This window comes from Gobius niger (genome assembly GCF_951799975.1).
Source record: "Gobius niger genome assembly, chromosome: 5".
Lineage (NCBI taxonomy): Eukaryota > Metazoa > Chordata > Actinopteri > Gobiiformes > Gobiidae > Gobius > Gobius niger.
Window position 1 is genome coordinate 22,849,240 of NC_136856.1, and position 13,634 is coordinate 22,862,873.

The 13,634-nt window shown below is 41.1% G+C and overlaps 1 protein-coding gene across 2 annotated transcripts in view; it reads left to right on the top strand.

Annotated features, from left to right (window-relative positions):
* The first annotated feature begins 2,142 nt into the window (after positions 1–2,142).
* The window catches only part of enox2 (ecto-NOX disulfide-thiol exchanger 2), a 40,198-nt gene continuing 28,706 nt past the window's right edge, over positions 2,143–13,634 (top strand). Inside the window, exon 1 of one of the 2 annotated variants that reach the window (XM_079556333.1) lies at positions 2,143–2,198. In XM_079556333.1, the coding sequence (XP_079412459.1) occupies positions 2,168–2,198 (31 nt within the window). In that variant the 5' untranslated portion in view covers positions 2,143–2,167. Of the gene's footprint in view, positions 2,199–6,182; positions 6,406–13,634 lie in introns of those variants that run through there. The other variant, XM_079556334.1, reaches the window with a different exon arrangement.

Consider the following 13,634-nt stretch of genomic DNA (forward strand, 5'->3'; position numbering starts at 1 on the left):
CAATCTACTTTATCTCTTACACATGAGAATCACATGTTATAGGTTTTCTAAATGTCAATAGATGCCTTTTCAAAGAATAACAAAGCAACCATCAAACCTGGTAAAAAACAAAAACAAAACAAGAAGCATTGCTGTGTTATTTGGTCTGGGTTCGATTCCCACCAGGGACAGGGCCTTTCTGTGTGGAGTTAACCTGCTTGCATCCCCATGTCTGCGTAGGTTTCCTCCGGTACTCCGGTTTCCCCTACTACAAAAAACATGTACAATAGGTGAGTCCTCCGGCCAGGTGTTTCTGACCATTAGCCTGACTCCACATGGCCCCCTTTAGCACCAATGACAGAGTCTTATGGTAGTTGTGGAAAAGGTTATAATCTAATGGTACAGTGGCCCATTCTTCTTGGCAAAAAGCCTCCAGTTTTCCTGGGCTGTCTTGCATGAACTGCGCGTTTGAGATCTCTCCACAGTGGTTTAATGATAGTGAAGTCAGGAGGCTGAGATGGACACTCCAGAACCTTCACTTTATTCTCCTGGAGCCAGTGGCATAAGAGCACCATACCTGCTGTGAAATATCGAGGTGGTTCACTGATGCCACTGGTTCCAGGAATTCACAGGCTTTTTGCAAAGAAGAATGGGCCGCTTTACCATTGGATTATATATAGAACCTTCTCCACAACTACCACAAAAGTCTTCAAGCTGCCATTGATGCTAAAGGGGGCAATACACAGTATTAGGACCTGGAGTGTGGAAACATTTCAACTGGGTCATTTTAGTGTTTTATTTTATTATGGTGATTTGAAATGAGTTCACACATTTTTTTTTCTCACAACAAATGGCTTCACAACATTACTGACCATGAGTGGGGGAAAAAAGGGTTCATTCATATTCTTCAAAAAATCCACCAAGGTGTGTAAGCTTATTGGCATAACTACTTATCATGTGTACTACTTAGGGCTAAGTAGTACAATACATCCAGTACAACACAGCAGGGGCTACGTAGTTCTGTATTACCTTACTGCAACATCACAATGCCCTGAAGAAGACCAATCGAGGTCAAAACGTGCTGTCGTCAGTGTTGTTAATAAAGGACTTGTAAGCTTTTACCACCAGAGTGGCTCGGATCTGTGCTGCTTCACATCATTTTCCATTTATGACTTTTTGACATGTTCTATATCCTTGATGAGCACCTGATCAGAGTCCGACAGTATTTCTTAGACTTACACATGGGATTGACCCTTTGTAGCGCTCCCTTTCATCTGTGTATCTACATAGTACTGTATTGCCTAACTACAACTTTTGTTTATTGTGACCATTCTGTGATTTGATTTTTTATTAATTTGTGTCCCAAACCTGCTGATAGGTATATGATTGTTATAGTGTTGCTTTCTGACAGAAAATCCCCTCTCTCATTTTGCCGAGCCACTATTTTGTGTCATGAGGTTAGTTCGGTCAGTTAAATCACACTTACACCTTCTTTTTCCCCTGTTTTAAATTGCCTGACATGTGTGGCAGATCTGAGGACAGCTGCTACTTACGGTGTGTCCTGGGAGACCGTGGGCAGGGCATGACTGATGCAGATGATCATAGCCTGAGAAAACCAATTACTCTGGTCATCACTGCAGCCTCTGGGCCCTTTGCTCCGAATTCTCCTAACCTCTTCTCTTCCTGCATTTCAGTTTCCGTCTGCCCACTCAGTCTAGCTTTAGTCACAGGTAGCACTGCTGGACTCCACAGTTGATCGCAATCAAATAAGATTCTCAAGTTGAATGGTCTGAAATAGTGTAATCACCAAGATTGCAATTATCATTAGTGTCGTCTGAAACAAAAGAGAATACATTGAGATATTATTTATTACACCCTGTACTTTAATAGAAAAAATCACTAATAACTAACTTGTAGGCTGAACAGTCTGAAGTATAAAGCAGGAGGCTGGGACATCAGATGAATGTGCATAACGATTAGTCTTATAGTCTGCTTTGCCTTGAGTTGTGTCAGTATGAAACCTTCCAAGCTCTGTTATTTCAGCTTGTATTAGTGACAGAATAAACAAGTCGAGCTTCTGTAGATAAACAAACGCAACAGTGAGTGATCCCACTGAGTTCTTGTTTGTGTTGTTCCAAACAGATCTCCAAAGAAGACCAGAGTCTGGATCCGTGGCTGCTTCTTCAGGATGTACAAAGAATACAGAACAACACGCTCAGGTAGGAGGCCGCCCTTTGTGTTCGTCTGCTGAGAACCACTTCAGCCTAGTTCTTCCTCTGACGCCTGTTGCTAGCAGGGCTGGGACAATGCACATTAGTCACGGTAATATACAGTATATATTACAAAACACAAGAGCTGATACAATTTGTATTGCGGTGCAGAATTGTATAAAGTCAGAAATTATAAATCAGTTTGGCCTTTTGTAAAACTTTTAAAGGGACTATGGGGAGTTTAAAAATATTAAAATTATGTATTTTCCTCCACCTACATGTTCCAGCCATGTCCTAATGTGTAGAATGAGCTCAGACCTATTCACCACAACTGTCTCTAAAATCCTGCACTGTCACTCAAAAAGGTGTCACTTCGGGTCCGAAGTGCCGTCATGCACGAGCTTAATATAGAAGGTGCAGTTACACATATGGCCTGAGGTAGCAGTAGTGAGTATAAAATGGCAAACTTGCATCCAGCCCCTTTAAGGTAGCAGTAGTGAGTATAAAATGGCAAACTTGCATCCAGCCCCTTTAAGGTTGTCATGCATCTTCATGCATGACAACGCGCCATGTCCTGCTGTAAATAATACCTCTGCATCATTGGCTGCTGTGGGCATTAAAGGAGAGAAACTCATGATGTGGACCCCATCCCACCCTGACCTCAACCCTATTGAGAACCTTTGGAGCATCAACAAGTAAAACATCTATGAGGGTGGGAGGCAGCTTTCATCCAAACGGCTATTCTGACATCCTGCAAAGAAATCCAAGCAGAACCTCTCCAAAAAGTCACAAGTTTCATGGATTTAAGACTTCACCTGTTAAGATGTTTTTGATTGAAATTGCTTTTGATTTCTGTAAATATGAGCCCCTAATGCTGCAAATTCAACAAATGACAATTTTCACTTAATTGCAACCTTTAAAATGTATTGAAGCGATGAGTTGCATAACAGTCTGTTATCATTTGTGTTTCAAATCCAACACTGAATACCCTATAGTTCAAAGCGTTTTGAAGAAACATTTTCATCAGACTTAAACATAATAATTTGGGAATAAGAGGGGTATGAATAATTACTGATCACATATTGTGTAATTCACTTGCATTAACAAATTGTTTTATTATTGTTTTAACTGAAGAACAGCTGAAAATTACAACTCGATACCCATTTGTAAAACACTTTGACGATATCACTATTCCATTGATTTTAATATCAGAAAGAAATTTTAAATGTTCTAATTGTACTTTGAAAAGCAGAGGTTGTACTGGTACATTGTGTCTGCGTCCAAGGATGTGCTCTGTTTTGTCAAGAAACTGAAATAAATGGATTGCCGGGTCGAGAGAGACTGGAGGAGAATAGAAAGCACTTTTCCCCAGCTCTTTGTCCAATGAGTGTGTCCTCTCCCATTCCACTCACACAGAGCAGGGACAGCTGAAAAAGTAGTGCCTGTCTCCTGCTCTTCAGGCTTTTGTGTCTCCACACTTTCTTAAGTAGTTTGCTGTTATTATCGACCATTACCTGCTCCCCTGGTTTAGAACGTCTTTCGCAAAGGAAACACTTTAGTAATGCCATTAAGATATAACCTAAAAGCTATTTGGATGTGAATTGAACAAATCATCTTAATCATCTGTTTTGAAATGGATGCCACACTGTAGGCTGAGCACTGGTTTGGGATTTTAAGCTCTTGTACAGGAAGTTTGGTAAGATGGTATTATCATTATCATTCCCATGGCATGCTCAGTAATTGTGTATAATAACCACAATTTTACCTTTTTTTTTCAATACAGTTCAAGCAGCAACAAATAAATTAAGAAACCTCCCTTTTGGATTGGTTGCTGGTGTAGTAAGGTGTCCGTGATGTTTAATTATCCCATGTAAATCTCTCTCTTATCCCACATGCTATAGATAGCTCAGCTCCAGTTTCCCAGACTCCTCCTTGTCACTACTCCAAAACTTATCACCCATATGGGAACACTTCTGTCGGTGAAGTGGGCCACGGTGAAGCCCTCTTAATGAGGTGTGTGACTGAAGCTGCCGTCGCCTCCACCTTGATCCTCTGGAACCATCAGTCAGGGGCAGAGCAGCTGAGGAGGAGCAGGATGAGAACGGTGTCATTATAAAGGGAGGGATTAAGACTGATAGAGGTCAGCGATAACTAGAGACAATCCGAGTCTGAAATGTCCCTGTCTTACCTAGAGGGCATGAAGTTCAAATAGGCTTCAGACATCACTTTTCATGCTAAAAACGTAACTGCAGTTAAAGGTCCAGCACTGTTTACGAGGCAGCATCCGTGTCTTAGTAGAACTACAATCTAGAATATTTTTGCATTGCAGAATCTGGAAAATGACACCCACTTTCTCTATAAAATAAGATTGTGAACATTACTATCTGACATGACGTAAACTGTTGTACGTTGTTGGCATTTGTTTATCCGATGGATGCAGTGTCCTGAAAAGCGCCTATTGTTTCTCTCTTATGTTGACTAGAGCTTTTAGGTGTTTTAAGATGTTGTAGGGATTATGAAAGGGCAAAGTGAAATGCAGTAATTGGGTGATATTTGTAAAACTGTGTGACTGTAAGTGGGATTAAATTCTGGGGGAATCTTAGAGCATTACATGTTGTTGTTCTACTGTTTGTAATAGAATGTGCATTGTTATTTTATTTTGTATCCAGGGACTACAAATGCCATCTTGCTATTTAGCTATAATCTGGTGCAGAACTAGCCTGGTTTTACCATACCCTCGTACTCGTTTCGTACAAGTTTCTGGATCTTCACAATTGAGCTCTGTTATCAGGTGCGAGGGGTGAACTCCTTTGAAAACCATTGGATCTGATTTTCGCTAGCGTTTGGTAGTGACGTAGCCTATGTAATGCGCCCGAATGAGTGACGCAAGCCATTATAACTCTTGGGGACATTCCTTGCGCATTCCAAGGCATTTTAATTTCTGGATATTTGGGAGCCGAGCCAGAACGGATTGAAGAGCTTACATTACTTTCGTATCAACCTCCATTGCCAAACTACAACCAGCAAATGCGGCGCAAATGCTTGACGTCACCTACAACACCCGCCTCCCCCGCTCGCTGAATGGTAGGTTGAAATTTGTAGTGTAACACGGCCAATAGATCAGACCCAGATGTACATGTAGGGAAATTATAATTGACCGGAGTTAAAGGATGGCTAACGCCAGGACATCTGCACTAGCTTGCAAAACTAAAGACTCACCTGTTTAAAAGGGCATTTGACACATTTGAAATTGTACTATTGTTTGTAGGGGGCTATAGAAATAAAACTTGATTGATTGGTTGATCTCTGTCTCTATGAGCTTAATGTCTGTACATTGTCCCTTAAATAAAGATTCAAGTCAAGTCAAGTCAAGTAAAGGCAGAGACGTCTATCATAAGATACAGCCACCTGGACCAGGAACCCTTAGTTAAGCATACATTAAAAAAAGAAAAGAAAATGAGTTTGATTGTTGTGCCCAAGGGTATATGGGTGATGGCCTACTCAAAGAAATGCCACTTCATTTGTATTTGAAAGAATGTGCTGGCTTTCCAAACTTTTGAGAAAACCTACTTGTAATAGCTCTACACAGGCGACAAACCCTTAAGTCCATCATCATTCCCACGTGTACGATATAAATCAGGCTGCGTTAAGCCTCAGGCAGGAGCAGAGATGCCAGTCATTACAGTCTGCACCCCTTTTCTTTATGCACTTCCTCCTCCCAGTGGTCGTTTTAAGAAGGACACCTTTATGAGCCGCGCTGTCAGAGGTTTGAGATTTAGCAATAAGTGTAACTTGTAAAGGCAGTTTGTTTTGTTTGATAATGTTGGGTGCAGACCTGCTCATGAGGGAAAGTTAACTTAATTGTGTTAGTGTTTTTGGTTTGAAAGGCTTATATATATATACTGTGTATATATATATATATATATATTTTCCTTGAAGTTAATTCATAACAGGAGTAGGCTACTGTTGCACGGACCTCTTGTATTTCGGACCGAGCCTGTTCGGAGTGATGCCGTTGGGACAGGGTACGCCGTGAGGGCGGGTGCTTTGGTTGTATATGATCCTACTTTGAGAGGCTGCTCTCACTGCAGCCCAGTCTGCAGAGCGGAGCGCACTGCGTCCTCGGATTAACGTCCCTCACTTCGTCCTACGGCAGGAGGGCCAGCGGGAGGCAAACGTCGCCGTTTTCGGACAATGTTTCTCTTGCAGTACACAGGTATATTTAGGCTGTTTTCACAGTATTTAAGTGTTTACTCACAGGCACGCGTCCTTGTATAGCTATAGGCTGTGATGTAGCGTTTATAAACGCGGTTGTTTTTCTCTTACGTCTCCACTGTGTTGATAGAAGTTGTTGGCTGCGATTGCATTGTGCAAAATGTTGCCATTAACGGTCTGCTCAGCTGCAGAGACGCATTCTCCGGGAGCTGCTACGTCCATATCTCTTTTTTTCAACCTTTAGGCATGCAGCGCTTTTCTTTATGATCCGAAATGGCCACATGTTTATCGCCTACCTGAAATAGGCAGAAAAGTCATGATGCGCGTCCCCTTCGCTTCATAGATGTACCAATGCAAATGTGACACGGATACCGGGATGTTGCAGCATAATAATATGCGTGTGTTTGTTACAGCAAGCCAAAAGGAGATAGTATTGTAAGTTGTAAATTGATCCCCTTTGCCACTTGAAAAAATGAACGATGAAAATGAATGCAAATTGGAATTCTTCTACACTTTTTAATGTTTCAAATAGCTTGTAGTTTGAACTCACCTCACTCTTTACTCTTGTTCATGTCATCAGGACTAAGTCAGACTGCATGATGTGCTGTTGTCTTGATGGGTTTTGTTTGACTTCTTTTACCTAGTAGAAAAATAATGGAAGTTATTATTGTTTCATTGTCATTCAAATACCGAACACAGCTGCTCATGTTTTTCTTTTAGACACATATGTGCTTTAAATCATTTAGTAGTGGGATTGACTACCATGACCGCTGGGAGAGAAGTGGTTCATCGGAGCTTGTAACAGGCATTTAGCTCCACACTACACTGTCCCTGTGATAAAGTGCAGTGCATCAAGAGCTTTTGTAGATTGCTTTTATTGGTGGATGAGTAGTGGCCACTTAACTGCAAGGTCTGTCAGAGAGAAGAGATTGAAAGGATGTACATATCCCTTATGAAGAGGTTCTTTGGCAGGGAATCGTGTGTGAAGCCATTTTTTGGCAATTGGCCGTTGCCACAGATTTGAACTAGAGCTGCTTAATTTTGGGGGAAAAGATAATAAATAATTATTATGATCATTATGATTTTCTGACAAATTTTGTCATTGAGATTAGATTGATTGATGTTAAATCCAGTTTACTCATAACATATGCCCATAATGTGTTAAAATTTGGGAAATTACTGGTTGTCTGACCTGCTAAACTAATACTAGAATTGCATGACTTTCAGTACATTTAAACAGAAAATAAATCTTTTGTACTACCTACCTGTATTTTGCCCAATAAATCTGTTGAATTAGCATTTAATCCAGCTGAAATCTTCAGACTTTATTCTCCCTGAAATTGAGACAAGCTGCACATGAGACAACTTCTAGAATTTAGCACAAACCACTGGCACATGAGCTTTTATTTCCTAGCATGATGCTCAAAGCACAAAGGAATAGAGGCGCTAACTTGGTACAGAGTTTCCAGACCCAATGGCCAGTCTCAAATAAACATAAAGTCAACCGTTCTTGCTAATCAAAGTATAAAAATCCATGCCCAGTCCCTTTATGAAGTTAAAATTAGTGCTATTTGAGGTCTTTATTATAAACCTCAGTGACTGAATTCTGGCAGTTCTGAGCTTTCAAGTATGCAATCTCCCTCTCTGAGAGTCAGTAAAGTGTATGTTCTGTCTTCCAAAGTTGTCTGTGTCCATGTCTGAGTCATTGAAATAAAGTAGTCGATTTTAGAAAGAGTTTTCTTATTATTTTCCAAACAGTGTCACTACTATGAATTCTGCACGTAACCACTGTTTGTTTAATACTATTATTTCAAAGCTTGTCTATGAAAGCCTAGGAGGTACTTCCAAAAACTTAAGACCTGATTCAGTCAGGTCAGAGTCTAAGATCGGATCCTTGGTTCACACAAGCTGGAAACCTCTGGCCACTGCTCGACAGAAACTCACCCGGAAATTACTTGAGAAATGAGTCACAAGTCTGAGTCTGGGATTTGACTACATCCTTGCTTTCCTCAAATATGAAGCTTTTAAGTTGAATTACTTTAAAGTATTAAGATCACATGTGCTAACAAAAATGTTACAGTTGAATCAGAATAGATGCTGAACATTTGCTTCTCTGGCAGAATGGAAAAACCTTGGTTTAGTGGTTTAGTGGTTTGAGACAGAGACTGTGGGTAAAGAGGAGACATAAATATGGCTGTTCTGAACGTCAGTGACTAAAAGGCGCAGAGAGTTGTGTGTTGTTGGAATTAAGGCAGTGCTTTCATTGAACGTCTGGCTCGTATCATATGCATAAGAAGTCATCACTTTAACTGCAATTTGCAACCCAGGAATGTTCCATTGGACATGAAAGATTTTTGTGGTGAATTCATTTTGGGGCCTGGGCTTCTTGCTCAAACATCAACAAACTGACTCGCACAGATCCCCACTGTGCATGCTCTTTCATGGTCAATGGGGAGCAGAAAGACGTTGAATGTCATTCGAACCGCTCTGAAAGGTTTGGTGTTCAGACTTAAAGGAAGCCCTGTATTTCATGTTTACAGGGCTGTGGCTTGTGTGTAGTGCTGAATAAATAACTTAACTGATGTTTAGGAGCTTTTAACTTTATTACAGCATTTTCCCTTATCAGAAAACCAACCTTTAGTGGTGTTCTTTGTCATTTCTCCCTCCTTGGTGCTCAATGTGCTTCTTTGTGATTTCAACCTTCATCTGACGGATTCTGATGATGTCTGTGGTAAAATTGCCTGCACTATAACACTCAGCAGCTTTTGTTTTTTTGCTTGTTCAGAATACTTTCACTTTGCGCTGTACAAATCTATTCTTCACCGTTTTGGCTCACTACATTAAAAACAATGTTCCTACACATCATGCTTAGTGTATGGTACAAAAAATACAGCTAAGGTCCCCGTCTTTAAAGGAACAAGCCATCGTTTTTACATACTGAGATATGTTCTGACCTGAGCTTAGACGAGTTGATACGTACCTGTCTGGTCTTTGTGCGTGCCCTCAGTCACACAAAACGACCAAAGATGTTAGCAATGGGCCTCTCCCAACATATTCCTATAGCTCCAAACGAAGTTAGAAGCGACCACGCTCTTCCACGGGCACGCACATAGACCAGACAGGTATGTATCAACTCAGGTAAGAACATATCACAGTATGGAAAAAAAAAACGGTGTCCTATTCCTTTAAGCTTATCTGCACCAACGGTAATTTACAGACCGTCAGTGAGAGACGATACAAAGCCTGTGTGACGGACTTCTCTAAATTATACACTGATCTATTTTGGAGTGTCGCTATGCAGCTGAGGTCAAAGCGGGGGTTAACTTGAGGCTCTCAGGGTTAGGGCAGGATCAGCTGGGGCCATTCGTCGTTAAGCACAACAGCAGACGTGTGACTTTCATAGACTAAAGTAGCAACCGAAAGTAATTGCCCTTTCACCCCAAAAAGACACTGCAGGGAATGAAATACACTGAGGGAAAAAAAAGACAAATCTGCAATTAGCATGTTGTGTCCTCATCAAAAGGTTCTTTATTTATACCAATATAAAGGGCCCTATTTATCTTCACAGATATTTTTCACTTGGTAATAAAAATATTTTAGAAGGTACAAGGTAGATTGACCACTACCTGTTTCTTTATGGCAGCTTGAAGTTGAAGCTTTGACATGTTTTCAGTTTGTTTTCTGTAAAAACAGCCCTATGCCTGGTAACCATTACTGCCTGTTACTAAAAGGATCTCTAGTAACTGCTGCTGAAGCATCAGATTACACCTCCCTCACAGTAGGGTCTATGTGAAGCAGGCAGTCTCTGGATGCTGAAACAGCCTCAGGAACCACATTGAAGCACTGCCGCACCTGTTGGTTCAAATCAGACTTGGCATAAACAACATTTTAAAACAATGATGAAAGAAATTACGTTTTCTCCCCCTTTTGGCTTCTAATGAATGCGGATTTGACAGGGAAACGTGCCAAAGAATGATTATCTCTATTGGAATAGTGTGTTTCTTGCATGCCTATGTCTCATAATCTGTAGCGGTAAATATCTTGCCAGGTTTCATCAACAGGTGTGCACAAACATTCAAGTAAGCTGTAAAACACAGGGCCACATTATTTATTTTTTAACTGTCTGCCAAGAGATAACTGCTTTTGCTGCATTTTAGCCGTATGCACAATTGTTTTTAACACCTCCGACTTGGTGAAGCTTCGACGGTTGACTTTGCTTGTTGGTGCTCTGCGAAGGAAAGATCAGCAGTGCTATGGAAGGTAAGGAGAGTGTATTGGAGAAGCATTATACTATTAGCTGGCGTTCGGACACTTCGAATACTTTCCTCGGAAGATTCAGAGATTACTCAAACCTGCTTGAATAGCTTGGAAAAGAATATATATAGCCCTGGTGTCTGGGATCACAGCAGACAGACAACGTCATATCTGCGCGTACATCTATTACAGACAGAAGGTAATTGGATTCACAAACCAGGCCTGGCTCTGGATGCTTGGTCGTGTTGAGCAGTATTTTTGAACATCGCAGGAAGTAAGTAAATTACAGTGAATTCAACAACTACCAACCCATTCTGTTGCTCTCAGTCATGCTTGTGCTGCTTTTGAATAATGATATAGGTTTAGGGCTATGCAATAGTTTCCATTCATTGTCCATTAAAGACATCTTCTATATGTGCCTGTGTTTTTAAGGTTGAAAAATAAAATCTTTTCCATACTTTTACTAACATTTAATAAACCACGCTTTTTATGCATGTGGTCAAAAACAAAAGAACAAAACAAAAAACAGTGGAGGAATTTCTACTTTCTGTATTGCTTATTTACATATTTGTCAATGCTGCAGACTACCGGTAGATCGATTTGAAGATTATACAAATTGAGGGCTGTACCAACATCATGCATTTTTCAAGCCTCTAGTGTGCGTCCTAATACTTCCCTTCCTGATGAGTGCAGAGCTTCAGCTTGTTAGTGTGGTCTCTGGACCGAGGCAGTGCAGGGAGAAAATTGGCTCCAGGGGCAGCTTACTCCAGGCAGCTCAGCATCAACAGCAAACCAGCCTCCAGTGCCAGACTCCCAAACAGTAGGCATTTAGGGTCTCTGAGGTACGGGAGAACAGGAGGGCAGTGATATAATGTCCAAAACATGCCTGGTTTCATAAAACGTACTATTTGAATAGTAGCATTGGGCATCACTTCCTGCCAGGATCTGGGATTGTTGCAGTTGATCAGGTCTGGGTTCTTATGTGGTCAAAAATTAAGTCTACTGACCTCCTGAAATGTGACCAGGTTATGCGGTACTCAGAGAAGACAATGCCAGGTTTCATCAAGCTGAAACTGTGAAAAAGTGGTAAGACCATGAGATGTATTTTTTCACACATGGACAGACCAAAGCCATAGACACTGTAGTGGCCAGTCCTCATTGAGGACATTTGGGATGTGCTGAAGAGAACATGCAAAGTTCACACAGAGGCCCTGCCCAGCTTGGGGACTTAAGGTTTAGGTTCACTTTATTGTCCCGTTAGAGACATTTATCCTCTGCATTTGACCCATCCTTTGATGCCGCTGGGTCAATCCGCAAGGAGCAGTGGGCGATCGCAGTGCAGCGCCTGGGGCCCATCGCCTATTGTATAGCCAGGCTAATGGTCATTATCACCTGGCCGGAGGATTCACCTATTCACCCTAACTCTATGTACATGTTTTTAGTGGTAGGGGAAAGTGGAGTACCCGAAGGAAACCTTTGCAGATCGTTGATCAAACACGGGACCTTCTAGCTGTGAAGCCCAATGCCACTGTGCCATCCAGTTGTGCAGCCCATTTGTTGAAAACCATTTATATATAGTTCTTACATACGTAGCACTCCATTTCAACAAACAAACAAAAATGAGAAGTGACAGGAGTGCTACAGCCTGATTATATCACCCAGCCATATCCCTGTGGCATTTCATTTATTTTGGCATTTGGGTAATCAAACATGAGAGGCCTGCACAGTGAAGTCTGCCTCTTGGCCTTAATCTCCCCATCAGACCAAGCAATTAATGGTGGAATGGCAGCAAAGCCCAGAGCCCAACGTTAATGAATGGGATTCATCTTATTTGCTCAACTCGCAGCATGTTTCCAAAGTCTTGGCTTGGGTGTCATAACTGGCTATCAGCATATTGAGAGCCGACCTCGGTCAGTTCTCAAGTATTATTGCCACTTACAGTAGGTTCAGAAAGTATTCCCACCTATTCCTGTGTTATTCTGTATTGGTCTGGTGTTGAAAATGTTAAAATTATTGTTTCTTAAAACTTCCTGTATCAGTGGTAATAAATGGAACTACAGATCTTATTAATAACAGCCCTTCATCTATTATGAGATGAATTGAATGGATCTGTTGTCAGGGCCTGAATAGTTGTCAGAATAAAACGTTCCTTTTTTCATAATTTTTCAGTTCCCATTCATATATAATTGTAGTGCAGACGAGTGATAATTTTGGAGTTGGAAATAGAAAAAAAACTAAAAATAGAAATAATTCAAACAAGAAAACCTTGTGAACCCACTGTGGCGTTATTGCTAGTTATCAAGTCCCTGAGCAGACATAGTTAGAGACTGAATTTTAATCCCTACTCTAATATTACCACAGTCATCTGGTTGTTTGTTTTGACGACACTGAATGAGTTTTTAGTAATGAAAATCATCAATCATCCTTTATTTCCAGTCAGCCAAAGATCTAAGTTGATTATAAGAAGCACAGGATGACGTATCAAAGGGGGATTCCCAGCAGCTGAAGTTTCTTGCGTAAACAAAGTAATAGTGTTTTTGCAGTGTGGGCCATCTCGTCTCCCGAATGTGACACTAAAAACAGCAGTCGGCAGTCAAAATAAACGTTATCAGACACAATAAAGTTGCCCCTTGTTGCTCATGGAAAACTGCATTTCTCTGCGGCTGCGGCATAATGGTTGAGGACATCGACTGTAGAAAAAGATGGAGTCCTATATGCCCAGCTCCTTGCACAGACCTCCCCCTGAGCAATATTTTAACAGAAGTTTTGAAGCTTGAGCGCACAGCGGCAGCCTTCTGACCGCATCCTCATTATCCAAAGCAATGCCCGGACATGGCTTCAGAACGCTGAGGGACTTTTTGAGCCCCTGTTCAAAAAAATATTCCGCAAAAGGGAAAAATATATTCTGGACAGCCATATGACATTAAAGGCATCTTAAGTTGCTTCTATGGCATGAGTTCGGCTGATGAATGCTTT